The 15,457-nt window shown below is 51.3% G+C and overlaps 2 protein-coding genes across 2 annotated transcripts in view; one reads left to right on the top strand and one right to left on the bottom strand.

Annotated features, from left to right (window-relative positions):
* Positions 1 to 15,457, top strand: part of LOC131096399 (zinc finger protein 345-like) — a 356,657-nt gene that overhangs the window by 223,425 nt on the left and 117,775 nt on the right. The gene's annotated exons all lie outside the window — the stretch shown is intronic.
* LOC131096487 (cell division cycle protein 20 homolog) lies at positions 4,805 to 10,359 on the bottom strand. The gene is made up of 10 exons (XM_058044827.1): positions 10,170 to 10,359; positions 9,476 to 9,621; positions 8,748 to 8,844; positions 7,692 to 7,820; positions 7,140 to 7,336; positions 6,726 to 6,820; positions 5,814 to 6,045; positions 5,579 to 5,704; positions 5,290 to 5,407; positions 4,805 to 4,983 (listed from the first exon to the last, which is right to left on the bottom strand). The coding sequence occupies exons 1-10, from the start codon at positions 10,222 to 10,224 to the stop codon at positions 4,805 to 4,807; spliced, it is 1,374 nt and encodes a 457-aa protein (XP_057900810.1). The 5' UTR covers positions 10,225 to 10,359.

Below are 15,457 nucleotides of genomic sequence, written 5' to 3'. Positions count from 1 at the left end.
CTGTAATGCTCCGAGCATGTTCTGCTCACCATGGCAGCTTTCTGCTCTGCCCTGGTACAGATCATCCTCCCAGCAAAGGGGGAGTGCAGCCACCACAACTCGCAGCACCTTCCCACACAGCAAGAACCGGAAGGAGAGAGATGGCTTTCACCAGCTGCTGCGGGTTCTAACACTGCCACCTCTCAGCTGCTGAAAGCCTGAATTTCTGTGTTGCAGTGTGTTAGTTTATTGAGTCAAATGTTCTGTTATATAGTGGTATGTTCAAGTGTTCCCCGAGTTATTACAGTTAGTTTCTCCCCTATGTTGTGCCCTCCTACCCAAGTGTCCCTCAAGGAATCCCCTCCCTCCTCACCAGATTTTTCCCTGTCTATCAAGACAACCCAGCCCCTTTGCCCCATCCATCAGCCCAAACCCTTCCCTTTGTTCCAGAAAGTTCCCTGTCCCTCACCCTAAGATCCAATCCCTATCCCAACGCTCTCTCTTCCCCTTGTTCTGATTTGTTGTAGCCCTCAAAACCACACCCCAAGAGTCGTTTATTGGTTACTATATGGTGTCCACCCCCTGTTTTGAAAGATTTTAAAAACCCATGCACAGAGGTGCTGGGGCTGCTTTGAACGTCTGTTCCCGTTGGGCATTTTCACCTGTGAAACTACCCCCCGCCTCTCCTGATGAATTTGCTGCACTTTACACCGCAGAAGAGCTTCCTCTGCTTCCTTCACTCGGCCCTCCAGGGGTCTCTACTGCTGGTATTTGGCCTAGAGGTTCTGGCTCAGGCAAAACTGTTACCTAGCCAGTTCCCCACTCTTGCCATTGTCCCTGGAGCATCACAGAGCTAGCCAGGGCTGTGGAGGGCAGTGACAGTGACCCATGCCCTGGCATGTCACAGCCCCCAGAGCCACACCTGCCAGGCCACAAGCCCCAGCCCTGGTCCCCACTGCGGCCTCAGGGGCTCGTGGGCATCCTCACCCTGAGTGCAAAGGCAGCCTCAGGAGCCCCCAGGGCACTCTGGATCCAGGCTGCAGACACCCTAAAGCCAGCACTGAAAGGGACATGGATGGGGACTGCAGCTGGATCTTCCAGTGCTCACCAGCCCTGACTACTCTCTAAGTGAACCCAAACCTCATTGGCATCACCTTGAGCACATTGACCCTGCTCGCCTCTCCTGGAACGTGGTGTTCCCACATCATACAGCAGCCCTTTGCAAGGAGTGACCAGCTCCCAGCTGCTCTGCTACCCTGGCCTTACTTTCTGTTTGCCAGCAATGAACTTAACAGATACACTCCTGAGAAACCTAGCACAACATTTGCTTCTCAGGAGCTCTTTGGCAAAAAAACTCCACTAATCCCTAGTTTATGCACAGAGAAGGAGGTCCTGACAAAGCGTAAGGCACAGGCAGGGGTCTGGCATACGAATTCCTGAGCCGCAGGATACTACCCATTGTTGTTCCTAGCTGCTTTGCTGATATTTTATAGCCAGTTCTAAAATATCAGGGGCTGCTGCTGACAGGGTAGGAGAATTTGGAGAAAAAAAGGTGCAGAAGACAACCAAAAAAAAACCAAGGGGGAAAACCCTTAGAAATACAGAGCACAACAGAAGTCCTTGGAGGTGGGTCAATAGAAAATGCCACCAGCAGTGAGCAGAGCCCGAGGTTGCTCACTGCCACCCCAGGGGCTCCTCAGTCCCCGGCTGGTTTGTGTCTGATGCAGCCCTGCCTGGAAAGGGCTCCAGGCTCTGGTGATCCCAGCTCGCTCCAGGCTACATTCTTAGCAGCACTGAAAGAAGAGGTGAAACACAGAGCCATGTTCTGTGCTGCCTGCAAACTCTTCTCCTTCAGTGCCACTGCCAGAGATCATCCCTCTGTCAGCTTGGCACTGTGCCTGCTGCATCCTCTTCCCTGTCCCTTGCATCAGCTCCTGCACCTCATCAGGACTCACTGTCCCACATCATGAACAGAGAGAGCTATGTCAGAAGAGCAATGAGTGCATTTTCTTGGCTGTGAGATGCAAAGTTGTGTTTCGTGTCAGGTACAAACAGGCGATGTCTGTATTTGTGAATGCAAAATGTGTGGACCCCGACAATGGGAGAGCTGTGAATTCTAATAATAACTGCAGAAATTAAAGCATGGGAAAAGGCCTTTGAACCTATCTTTTGTTTGCAAATTAACCTTAGTTGATTTAGGAGCATTGGAATTAAAGTGTTAAAGATGTTGCTTTTTACTTGCATTTAATCCATAAAAAGCTCTGCAATAAGAACCTTTTGAAGTATAATTTTAGATTATTACTTGTATCCTTGAAACTGTAGCTTTGGAATATATATAAAGGAAATATTCTTATCTCACACCTTATTGAAGCAGAGAAAAACAGCTTGAGAAAGGAAGACGAACATCACCTCAAGGATTTATGGTTTCAACCAAAGGGAAGCTGGACATCACTGTTACGAGATTTAGAGTCTCTGCAATTAAAAGGTGGACCCACATCTGGAGAGCTGGACCCCACCAGATGGGAGTCGTCTTTCTTCTTTCGGAAACTGGACCGTCACCATCTGGGGATACTCCTTTGAGATACATCCTGAGAAATTAAAATCACAGTAGTGTATAGAATTGTGATGTAATAATTTGGAATAAAAATTGCTGATGAGTAAAAGATTGGAAATAGAAACTGCTGAAAAAAACTGCTGAGTACCCCTATAAATAACTGTAACCCTCAATTATCAGTGTGCAGTTGGAGGGAAAACTTCCCCCACTGTACCCAGCGCTGTATTGCTCATACTTTACCACATTAAATAATAAATTGATTGCTGCTTGAATATTGGCCTAGTCAAGCTTCTTATTCATAACACTGTTAGCTGGGCTCTTCTATGGGCTGGCCATGGCACTTGGTAATTAATATGCTGTCATGCTGTGAACTGAATTCACACCTTATAGGGCTGTGTTTACTGGGCCTGCTGGATCAGTGCCCACTTCCTTCCTCTGCTCCTCCTCACTCCAGGACTGTGAGAGACCAGCATGGGGCCAAAGACCCTGCAGTATCATTACCCTCTGGTAATGCTCAGAGGTCCTCTAAGGGCTGGGTAATGCACAGCATCTGGGTGTGGGGCCTGTGCTAAGGCAAAAGAAAGAGTCTGTGAGAAAGCTGAGCTGCTCGTACATGGGACTGAAAAAACGACAGGAACTTTTGGCATATAAAGCTTTCCTTCCAGGCCAGGGACCAGGGAAGGCCTAATCAGCTGTGGCCCTACAGGGCAAGTCTGAGCTAACTCCCAGCACCAAGTGGGAGTTGGCTGTGGGACAGGGCTCCTACAACAACAGCACAGCTCTGTGGAAGAGCCCAGCCTTGCATCTGGGTTCCTGCCTGCTTCCCCTTTAGAGACAGCTGTGGCCCGAGGATTTGTGTCTGAGGGAGAGCTCCATCCTTGGACCTCCTGATCTTTCCCAAGTGGCCAAATGGGGATGCACCAGCAGCACTGCTGGGAAGGTGCTGGCTCAGTGGCTGTTTGTTGAGACTGTGCCCCCCATATCAGCTTTATGTGTGTGTGTGGGGGGGTGCTCTGGTGGGTGTGGTTACACACTCACTGGCCTTGGCAGAGCACAAGTCAGAACCTTTGAAGGTTCCAGCTGCTGTAAGGCTCAGGAGGCAGAGCTGGTGCTAGGCACAGTGTGGTACTGTGCTGAGGGAAAGGTGAAAATAGTTAATAATCCACCCTTGGCTAATCACTGAGGGCTGATGGGAGGCACAGGCTTGGTGGAGCTGCTTTGTACAGGCCAAGGTGCTTATCAGCTGTGCAGTGTCCCCAGCAGCCCCTGGCAATGCTGGTGCAGCTGAAGGACAGGCTTGATGGGTCTGGTGCAGCCCCACAGCCTCAGACACTGCAGCTCCACCGTGCAAAGCATCATGGCTGAGCTGGTTGTTGGTCAGGTGAGGGCTCAAATATATTTCCTGCAACTTGTTCCAGCACAGTTCAGCCTGGAAAAAAGGCATTTTTCCAAGTGTAGGGGAGTCAAGCTCCAATAAATGTCAGCTGAGCCCTGGTGCTTGCTCCCCTGCATGAAGCCTCAGTGAGGCACCAGGGCCTCCTGTCAGCAGGAGGGGAAGGGAGATCAGAGTTGTTGGAGGAATACGTGACTGAAGGCTGAGCACAGTGTTGGTGGTGCTTTGCGTGGCTCTTGCATGACACCCAGGCTGGCTGTGGCAGTGTAAGCCAACCTTTTGTTTTGCAGTAGGCTTTATGCCAGAGCCAGCCCCTTTCCAGCCCTTGGGGTGATTACAGCTGTTGCTCTATATTTCCCTCCCTCCTTTTTTTTCCAACAGCTATTCTACTCCAGCACCATAGGCAGGCAGTGATGGCTGCCTGTAGCTAACAAGACAAACTGAGATCTGCCTGCAGAGCCATAGGAAGGTGTCCCTGGGCTTGTGAGACAGGCCAGGACAACACAAACTGAGGCCACAGCCATGCTGTGCTTTCAGTTGAGCCTGTGGTGGAGCTGCTGTGCTTGTAGTCAGCATCTAGATGGGGCAGGTGACATATCTATCTTAGCTGGGACAGAAACAGAAGTACAGCCCTTGCACAGCATCCTTCTGCTAGGCTGTGCTAAGCTCAGGGGCCTGTAAACTGGCCCTTAAGACCTAGGTCTCCACTCCTTGCCCAGATCCCCAGCCTCAGGGAGAAGGACTTGGGTTTAGGAGCCATGGCTTTTTCTTCCATCAGACTCCATTAAGAAAAAGTCAAGTTAAGCAGTTCATTAACATTTAAAATACTGCACAGTGTGTAAACCAAATATCCCCCTCCCCACAACAATCCCGTGCTCTCAGCGGACGCTCTGGTGAAGAATACTGCTTTTGGCACTGTTTGCCTTCTGTTTCTCCTTCTTCTTTATGGAATCCATCTCAAAACAGCTCCAGACCTGCACTGTTTCATCAGCAGCTGCTGAGGTCACTGCTGTACCATTAGGGCTCATGGTCAGGTTCAAGATTGTATCAGTATCACCTGAGGAGGAGAAGGAATGTGCAATCAGGGCTGAGCTGATCAGCACATGCACATTTACTCCTGTATGTTCCCATGAGCCCTGCCAGCTTGCATAGCTGTCTCCCCAGTGGCTGTGGCAGCATGATTTCAGACCCCAAGCATACACTTGGATCAATGGTATCTCTTCCACAGCCCCGTGGGCATGCTTTACTCCTAGCAGCATGGCCCCAGATACTGTCCTGTATCAGTGATGCTGCAGGCTCAAACCAAGGAGTGCAGCTGTCTTCAACCTCTAACAGCCCCCCCACCCAGGCCCTGTCCACCTACCTTGCAGCTCTGCAACCTTGTTCATTCTTGGATACTTCCATATAACCAGCTGATTCTGTGCAAAGCCATGGCCTGAAATGAGCTCCTTGTAGTTTGTGGACCATAGGATAGAAGAGACCTGCAAAGAGGCAGTGACACAGGTGAGACAAGGTGCTTGTGCTGATGCTCACCACTCGGAGGCGAGCATGGTCCCCCTCCTTCCCCGTGCCTCTGGGCCTGAGGAGCCAGCAGCTCTGTGTAGGTGTGCTGCCAGAAGGTGTTTGTCTCCAAGCTGATGTTCATCTCTCACCTGGGAAAGGGTATCAACAGCACTGAGGCGGGTGCCAGAACACACGTTCCAGATGCGGATATGTCTGTCTCTAGTGCCACCTCCAGTGGCTAGAACATTCATCTGCCATGGGCACCACGCCACAGCCTGAGAGAGGAGAGTTCATTTTAAAACATACAAGAGGCAACCTGCACCCAGCCCGTGTTGCATGCCTGCCTTGCACACACATATCCACCCATGGCAGCTCTGTGCTCACCTTGACAGCATCCTGGTGCTGAGTGAAGGTCTGTAGAGGAGCAAAGTTACCACCCCCACATTGGGTGCATGGCCAGACATTCGCCAGATTGTCACTGCCACCACTGGCCAGGTAGCGGCCATCCAGAGACCATCTGAGTCCGCACACCTCGTGTGTGTGGCCAGCAAGGGTGGCCACGTGATGCTCAGCCACTCGGACATTGTGGTGATGGATGTGCCCAGTCCGTGCACCACTGCGGAGAGAAGAGAAGAGAAGAGAAGAGAAGAGAAGAGAAGAGAAGAGAAGAGAAGAGAAGAGAAGAGAAGAGAAGAGAAGAGAAGAGAAGAGAAGAGAAGAGAAGAGAAGAGAAGAGAAGAGAAGAGAAGAGAGAAGAGAAGAGAAGAGAAGAGAAGAGAAGAGAAGAGAAGAGAAGAGAGAAGAGAAGAGAAGAGAAGAGAAGAGAAGAGAAGAGAAGAGAAGAGAAGAGAAGAGAAGAGAAGAGAAGAGAAGAGAAGAGAAGAGAAGAGAAGAGAAGAGAAGAGAAGAGAAGAGAAGAGAAGAGAAGAGAAGAGAAGAGAAGAGAAGAGAAGAGAAGAGAAGAGAAGAGAAGGCTTGCAGGGTCAGGCTGCACATTTTCACCTAAATCCATTTTTGTTTTTGCAAGACTGCTATACCTGCCACTGGGTTTCAACCAGTGTTACCAGCAACACAGGTCTGTTGGTGTGAGTGAAACGCCCACACAAGCTCTTTACAACTTCAGCACAAATTGCAATACAGGAAAGAGGCCTTCTCCTCACAGCCCCAACAGATAAGGCTGAGTAAGAATCCCAAGCCAGGACAAACTTCTCTCTGCCATCCGTAACCCATGCCACACATAGACTGATGGATAGGAGTTTGCAACAACTGGAAACTGCCCTTGACCCACTGCTTTACCTGGAGAGGATGCAGCTGCTCCAGCTGAGGGTTCCCACACAGACACAATGGCTGGTCATGGTTTGGAGATGTTTCTGCTGCTCAGCGTCCCATAGCTGGAGAGGCAAAGCAAAAAGTTCTTCAGAAGAAACCCAATCCTGTTTCTATGCCCTAGGAAACTCACTGCACAGGCTCTGGCATTCAGCTTTCTCAGTAAGGGAACAGAGAAAATGTGTATCTCATGACTATAGCACAGAAGGTAACGCTGCTTATCAGAAAACCCCCAAACCAAACCCTGCCTTGCACACTGGGCAGTTCCACCCCACACCAGGGAAGACAAGTCAGGTGCATGGCATCCTTCCTCTGCCAGCCAAGGTTTTGTCCCCAGTTCTGTCAATCCCTAGAAAACACCTCTAGTTTTACTCTTGCATTCACCTGAACCTCAGCACTACTTGTGCCAACAGCAAGGTAGTCTCCATCTTTAATCCATGACACAGAGGAAATGTAAACATCTGGGTGCTCTGTCTGCAGCAGGGGGATAATCTCCCTAGTACCGTAATTCCACAGATAAACAGTGTCATCCAGAACCACTGCCAGGAAGTTCTGGGAGCTCCAGTCTATGAGATTCAGATCTACAATTTGAAAGAGCAATGCAGGTCACACCATGCTTGGCTAGAGAGCCCTGCCCTTCACCCGTGCTGCTGCAGCAGGTGTGGGTGCACATGTGCACACACACACGTGCAGGTGAGGGACAGCCTTCTGAGTGTCACTATGCCCAGCTGCTGGGGCCAGGTACCCTGCTCCAAGGAACCTACACAGTGCCCTAGACCACTGTCCCGGTAAGGCCACACAGGGACACTCCAGAAGGGGTCTGTGCTAGCCTGGCTACACCAAATAATACAGACAGCCCAGTTACACTGTCCTAGGAACAGCAATCCAGTGCAGAATGTTCTGGATGCCCAGCACTCAACCCTGTAGCCTACTTACAGTAGTCGTTGAACATCTCTGGTGCATCCAAGACCCGTTCTGGCTTTGAGGGAATATTTCTGCTATTCTTCCTGCTGAATCCAGGTGCCATTTTCTGACTGTAGAGCACTTTCAGGTTATTCTGATAGCCTGTGTGCAGGGGAACAGGTTTCTTAACCTGAGTTAGTTTCCTCCCAGCTGAGTGCTGCTCACCCAACTAGGAATCCCTTGGAGTGAAAATGAAGTATAAGAGAAACACTCACAAGCCTGAAGTGCACTAAAATTACTGGCAGAATGAACTGCTGAACAGGAGTGAGCTACAGTTTCCTCATTCATGGAAACAAATTTAACAAACACTCGGGTTTTTGAATCCCATTATATTTAGTTGCAGTTTAAGCTAGAAAGTGCACAGCAGAGGGTTTGATGCTCTTACAGACTTCATGAAGGTTTGGAACCTGCAGTATAGGTGAAATGTCACTGACATCTTTTCATAAAAGTCCTTTCTTTAGGATTTTTCTCCCTTCTGAGAAGCTGTGGCCTCAGCAACAAAATGTAAACAATGGTTATCTGCTGCTGTGGAATGCAACAGGTGGATGTGTGATTGGTCTCGGGTGGATGTTTGGATTTACTGACCACTCACGGAAGAGCTGGGTCTCACCCTCTGCTGAGACACAGCCCTTTGTTTATTCATTCATTTTCTATTCTTAGCTTAGCTAGCTTCTGAGAACTTTCCTTCTATTTCTTTTAGTATAGTAATAATGTAATATATATCATAAAATAATAAATCCAGCCTTCTGAACATGAGGTCAAGATTCTCATCTCTCTCTTCACCCTGAAGACCCTTGCAAGCCCTGTAACAGGTGACCAACTGGCAGTCATAGCAACTCTCCTAAATAAATTCACTGTAACTGTTATGCCCTCTCTCGACCTCAGGAACCTTAAGAAAGGAGACTCCAGCCTGTACAGCTCTCAGAAACCAGTTGATTTCTCCTGTGACCACACACAGAGCCTCTGTGTTGCTGTTCCCCTGACCTGATCTCTCCTGCTGATTCAGCTCACACAGAGCCTGTATCACACCTTCTGGAGCATTCTGTGATTTTCCTCTGAGGTGGAGGATCTTTGCCTCTTCTACATCAAAACCATTCAGATTCACTGCACAGGCTTTCTGTTGCTCCTACAGAGACAAATCACCCTCAGTGCAATGCATTGAAAACAATTCCCACACTGCAATTTAAACAGACACCTAAGTCCCCTTTTCTTAGAATCTGAAGATGTTTGCCTGTGCTGCAAGGGTCAGTCACACAGAGGCAGGTCAAAGCAGTTTTTCCTCAGACTTTCATACATCATCCTGCTCACATTTTCACACAATGGCAAATTCAGTGTCATTGCCAGTGGGAAAAGCCACAGCCACAAAGCGACCAAATGCTTCACAAACAGATTTCAGAAGACAGTGTAAAACATTCCAGAAGTGTTCCCTGTGGAGACATTGTCCTAGAATAGCTACCACCAGCAGTTCCACTTTGCATAGGCTTACAACTTTGTGTTTGTGTTGCCTGCTACATTTTAAAGCCTCATTAGTCAAAAGCTAAATTTTGCTTCCAGAAGCAGCATAGGCTTAGAGTGCATGGCAGTCTCTACAGCTTCAGTCTCATCCTAGGCTCCTGAAGCCCAGAGCTGCAAGTAGTGATGGCTGGGACTTGTCAGTCCCGTCTGCCCACTTGATAGAACCTATTGTTCACTGCTCTGTAAAGGGGCAGGAAGGAGTAGCGGTTGTTGAAGCAATTGTAACTTAGCAACATGCTCACCTTCTTGGTAGGGGAATCCTCAGCAGGGTCATACTCTTTGGTTAGGAGGAAATTTGCCATCTCCATCTGCAAGGTGCTGCGTTTGGGAATGTAGCGATCTCCCCCGGCCTTTGTGGGGTAGCTTTGAATTTTGGATCCAGATTTACCTGCATTCACGTATGAAAATATTGTCTTACAGCTATTTAACAGCCTGTATTAGAGCTTTCACGGGAGCAAACCCAACACTCTTCCACATCACACCCACCAGAGAAGTAGGACTCTGAGGTCTCATGCCACACAGTCACAACTAACTTATATTTTCCTCCCTGCCACCAAGTTGGTTAGGGACAGTGTGGTGCACCTCCTTGGGTCTAGTGCAACAATTCCAGAGTCCAGAGATAAGGGGAAGATACAGAAACGCTCACAGGATGTAAAGCTGTCAGCTGACAGTCCCGCCCACACTCATCCTAGCATACAGCTGTGTGCCAGCAAGGCTCAGCTGGGCGAACAGCAGCTCGCCAGCCCCAGTGCTCAGAGCTCTGCCCCTCATGCTGGCAAGGAGGTGGGTGGCTGTCAGGAGCACAGCCCACCTCCTCCTGCCTGAGCAGCAGACGGTAGGGCAGCGTGGCAGGGAGCCCAGAGCCCCATGGCTATGGACAAGCAGCCTGGGCAAGGCTCCCGCACTCAACCTCTGCCACTGGTGGCCGGCGCTCACTGGGTATCTTGGACGGCGTCTTGCTGGGGCTGTGGGAGCGATTGGCCGGCTTCATGGGCGACACGCTGACGGGGCTGGGCCCGGGGCCGCTCTCCTTGGCCTTGAGCTGCCATCGCGCAGGCGGCGCGTTCGGGATCAGCGTGTCCAGCTTCAGCAGCCCGTGCAGGTCTGCCTCCAACAGGAACTCCGCCGTGGTCCTGCGGGCGGGCGGCGTTGGCCGTGCCCACCGGCCGGGCTGAGCCTACTCCGACAGCCCCGCCGGCCTCCCCACCACCGGACCGTGCAAGCGCTCCGGCCGCTCCTCCCCGCCAACGCACACCCCCACTCTCCCCAGCCGCTCCTCGGGACACTCCGTCAGCCGATACGCCCTCCCTCCGCTCCTCGGGGGTCCTTTATTAGCCAGCACCCCTTCCAGCCGCTCTTTGGGGCTCCCTCTGATAAGCGACATTCTCCCTTCCCCTACCGTTCAAGGGCAATCTCGTCCCTGCTCTTTCTCCTCCCCACCGTGCTTTGCCTCTGCCCTGAGCCCCTGGGGCTGCTCTTGGCCAGGCAGCCTCAGTGGGAGCCAGCACTGGCTGCAGCCCCAGCGGGCCCCCAGGACAAGGCCCAGCAATTAGGAGGCCAATGAAAGCTCTGGGCAGCAGCAGAACCCTCAGCAGAGTTCTTTGGACAATCATGGACTGGCCACACCTACACTGCAGCCTCACTGGGAATGTTTCCTATATAAAGTAGACTTTCAAAAGAAGCTGTTTGAGGGAAAGGTGAACTAAACACTCACTGTCTCCTCTTCAAGTAAGTCCAAATTCGGACAGAGCATAGGATGAAGATCAGCTCCAAAACAAGCAGGCCTGCCAGTAACCCTACCAGCAGCCTGTTCCCTTACAGAAACCCCGTCCAAGGCCCTTCTGGGCATCAGGAACATGTGCTGTGGTTCCAGCTGCACCTGTGGGAGCAATGGGGAGCGTCAGCCCATGCTGTGCTGCACTGCTGACCTGGCAGCACGGTGGATGCGGGCAGGATGTTCTCCTTTCCCCCAGAGCTGGGGCCAGCAGGCACCTTGCTGCCCCTTGGCACAGGCTGTGCCACCCAAAAAAGCCCCGCAGCCTGGGAGGAGAGCCCAAGGCTGTTCAGCTTCTTGGGCAGTCGCTGCTTGGAGGGACATGGGCCAAACCCGTGGCATTGCACACGGGAGGAGGATGGAGAGCTAAATGCTCCTTCCTCCCACTGACAGTGATCCTGTGGGATCCCTCAGGGCTCCAGAAGGGAGCAGGGCAAGGTTTCCAGAACTGATCAACCTTCAGAGGAACTTAAGGGAACTGGCTCATGAGTAAGCTCCTGCCACACCAACACGGATTATTCTGTCAGGAAAGGTACATTCAAAACATGCCTCCAACATCTGGCAAGGTCTTCAAAGTACCTTTCACCAGCATTTCCAACTAATCCAAGTCATGATCCCAGTCGAGAAGGGAGCACAGATGCTACAGAACCATTTCCATGATGTGCTGGGATCCCCTTCTGCCTTGGGGAATTGGGCACTGCAAGGGGGTGGGGTAAGGCTGTGGGAGCCTGTGCCTCCTGGTCACTCTCCACGCTCTTTGCAGGTGCTGTGCAACATGCCTGGAGGGGCAGCTGGAGCAGCCCAGGGCCCTGGGGCTCTCTCCCTCCCACACAGGAAACCCTGACTAAATGCTTGGGGAAATCTGCAGTGCCACAGCTGTCACTCCCAACCTCCGTCCCTCCCTCCTGCTTGCCCACCTGCCCATGGAACAGCTCCCACAGCCCACGGGCACATATCCAGGCCCTCTCAGGACACACTGGAGCCTTGCTCTCCCCCTCTGCCCTTTCCCCACCATGGGCACCCCGTGCAGCTGCTCCCAGGTTTCGGGACGTGTCTCCCACGGAGGGAGCCCAGCAGGACAGCTCAGTACCTGAGTGCCCTGAGCCTGCTCGGGATAATTCCTCTGAGCTGTGCCCGTCTTGTCTGGGCTGTGCCCGCAGTGCCAAGCAGCGGAGAGGGCAGCTCAAGCCTCAGCAGGGCTCAGGCCCAGAGGCAGAGCAATAACCTCCTGTGGCTGTGCCTGGCATCGCCTCCCTTCCTGCAGGAAATGCCACCTTCCATAGAGCCTCTCTGTCCATCCCTTGAGAAAGGAGGAGGCACAGCTGGATCAGATGGAATCATTGCACATCCACGAGGTGGCTTCTTCAGGACACAATACTTGTCCAAGACATGGGTAAGGATCAGGAAAATCCTGCTCCCCTCCTAACCCCCCTAACCATTGGGGCTGGCTATGGCCCTCCCTCATCGACGCAGCCACACCTCAGGATGTGCCTGGGGACTGGGAAAATGCAGGGGATCCTTGGTGAGTTTGGGCTATGTGTCAGCTGATGCCCAATGCCTTCCTGCAGAGGCTGGGGAGAAGCTGCAGCCAGGCCAGGCTGGGAAACAGCCCTGCAGGGCATGGAAGCAGCAGCGGGGCAGCGAGGCTGCCATGGATCCCTTCCCACTGTTCCGGACACGGCGTGTCTAGACATGCAGCCAGAGCCCTCGGCTGCTGAGCCCCAGGACAAGGCTGTGGGAATGCACCCACCATTCCCTTTGAGCAGTTCTCTCACAATGTGCTTCAGGATGTATTTTGGCCAATTTTGGGGAAAGGGCAGAGGGGGAGCGAGGCTGCCATGGATCCCTTCCCGCTGTTCTGGGCTCTGCTCTGACATGGGGGACCCTGGCTCACTCTAGGATCTCTCCCAGGTCTCCCTCCAGAGCTTCATCCCACAGCTCAGCCCCAAGGGCCAGACAGGTATTAGGAATTTCACAGCCTACCATTGGTGACTCATAGTCAGAATGCACAGGAAAACTCTAGCTGTGTTTCAAAATACCAGATGCTGTGTGGTTTCCTTCCCACTGCAGATTTCCCATTGCCCCAGGCTCAGCCCCTGGCAGCCTGCCTGGATGTTCTCCCCGTGCCGCTTCTGCAATCCCACTCGTCCAGGTCCTCCTGGTTCTGTGGGCAGCTCTTCGGGCCACTGAGGTCCTGTTCCTCCTTTGTTTGTGAGCATGTCCGAGTGAGAGATGATTCAGGGGCTCAGCACCAAGGCCTCCAGCAGCAGTGGTCAGTTCCTGAGCGCGCTCGGGGGCTACAGGCAGCTGCCCATGGCTCTGGCAGGGATGTGAAGGGGAGGCCGTGCAGGGGAGCAGCCCCCACGGCACCGCCCTGCCCATGGGGGCCCGCAGCCCATGGGGATGGAGCAGCAGTTTCTGGGGTGACAGAGCCAGCAGCTGGGCACTGCAGCACACACTGCACACATCTACTGCAGGGATATGTTAGCAATATTGTGTATACATACACTCCAAATTGACAAAAATCAAGCTAAGTGTAGCTTAATTTCAGAGGCATTAGGGAAGAATTATTACAGCTGCTTTCCTGGCTGAATTTTGGAACATTATACTTTTTTTTTAATACTTTGTAAAAACAGTCTCTGAGTGTGGAAAGTGAGGTTTTCAATCACAGGGGTTCTTGCTTCGCTCCAGGAAAAGTGTAATTCAGTGTACCAGGGAGATTTTCTCTTAACATATTGCTGAGTTCTCATGCTGCCACTCATTAGGAGAGATGAAATAATTTCTCACTGTTTATGTTTGATTTTTGTTTGGAAACAGTAGGGAAAAAATGCACCCGCTGTCAAGATTTGGTTCATGTGGATCAGGTATTATTTCAGCTGCATAAGTTGAGGGAGGAATTCACAGAGGTTATCCCAGGCAGAATCTGGTGCTGATGCTTTTGCCATTGGAGTCTGGAGTGGGCTCTTTCCTAGCAAAACTCACCACACTGAGCTGCTGGGCATATCTCATTTGTTTTCTGGTTTTTGCTACTAAGAGCAGCCAGCATCATTTAACAGTACTTAAAACAGATTTGTTGGTTCCTCTGAATCAACTCAAACTGTGAGTTTGAGTTTCTCCAGGTTTCAGCCTGGAGAAAAGGAGGCTCAGGAGGAGCCTCGTGGCTCTCCACAAGTCCCTGACATGAGGGTAGAGCCAGCTGGGGCTCTGCTCCCATGGGAACAGGGACAGGACAAAAGGAAAAGGTCTCAACTTGCAGCAGGAGAGGTTTAGATTGGAAATTAGGGAACGTTTCTTCTTGGAAAAGGTTGTAAAGCATTGGAACAGGTTGCCCAGGGCACTGGTAGAATCACCATCCCTGGAAGAGCTCAAAAGACATATTGATGCGGGACTTGGGATGTGGTTTAGTGGTGAACATAGTGATGGTGGTGCTTGATGGTTGGAATTGATTTTTGTGAAGGTCTTTCCCAACTTTAAGGATTCTCTGATTCCATGATTGTAAACAACCCAGTGATAACATAATCTAATCTCTCTTGGTGTAAATGACTTGGTTCACTCTCTGATGTTTTCTCCACATCCATCTGCCAGCACATGGAAGGAACATACCAGGTGTGAAGACTGGAGAAGGAAAATGAGCCCACATCACTTCCCTGGGAAGAGAAGAGAAGACCCAACAACTTCCAGAGGGGAGGAGAAACAGAAATAAAGGTTTGAGAAGCTGAAGTAGTGGCAGAGGTACCAGGGAGAAGAAGTAAGAGGTGAGAGAAATGGTGGCTATGAATTGCAGGGCAGGCAGAGGACACCAGCGACCCAAACAGTTTGGCACCTCCTGGCAATTAGGCAGCTGACCCCAAAAGTTCATCTCTGCTCAAAGGGCATGCACAGCCTCGCCCACCCAGTACAGGGCAGGAACAGCATGAGGAAATGGGAGGGGAGTGTCATAAACAACCTAAATACTGTCATGCATTTCCAGCAGGTTTTGCAGCCTGTACTGAGCATCTCAGTCCTGTCTGCACGGTTCCCAGACACCAACACCATTAGATCAGAGGGAGCTGATTTAATCAGTTGTTAAAATTTCAATTTGAAGTCAAGTCTTTTGAATGATAAGGACCATTTAAATTTTGCTGCTGAGAAGGCAGAAGATTGGGCTGAAGCCAGAGCTTTGAGGAGCAGCCAGATAGGGACAGGTAGAGCCAGGGAATGATAACATGGCACCCATCTCATTTTGGAAAGAATAATTTGCCCAGCAGGAGCCCAGCTCCAAAGCAACATCCCTGGAAACTCTGCATCATAAATAGCAGGGAGTTCATTCATACAGCAAAAGATTTCCTGGCCTTATTTACCCTTCCACATTTGCTGCAGCTCTCCATTTCAAAAGCCATGTGAGTACCCTGTGCTGGAAGGCTTGTCCTTCCCCTGCTCCTGGCTCTGCACCAAGACGTTCTCTGTTCTG

Source organism: Melospiza georgiana, unplaced genomic scaffold (assembly GCF_028018845.1).
Source record: "Melospiza georgiana isolate bMelGeo1 unplaced genomic scaffold, bMelGeo1.pri scaffold_29, whole genome shotgun sequence".
NCBI classification, from domain to species: domain Eukaryota; kingdom Metazoa; phylum Chordata; class Aves; order Passeriformes; family Passerellidae; genus Melospiza; species Melospiza georgiana.
The sequence above is the reverse complement of the archived record's forward strand: the minus strand, read 5'-3'. Positions and strand labels throughout refer to the sequence as shown.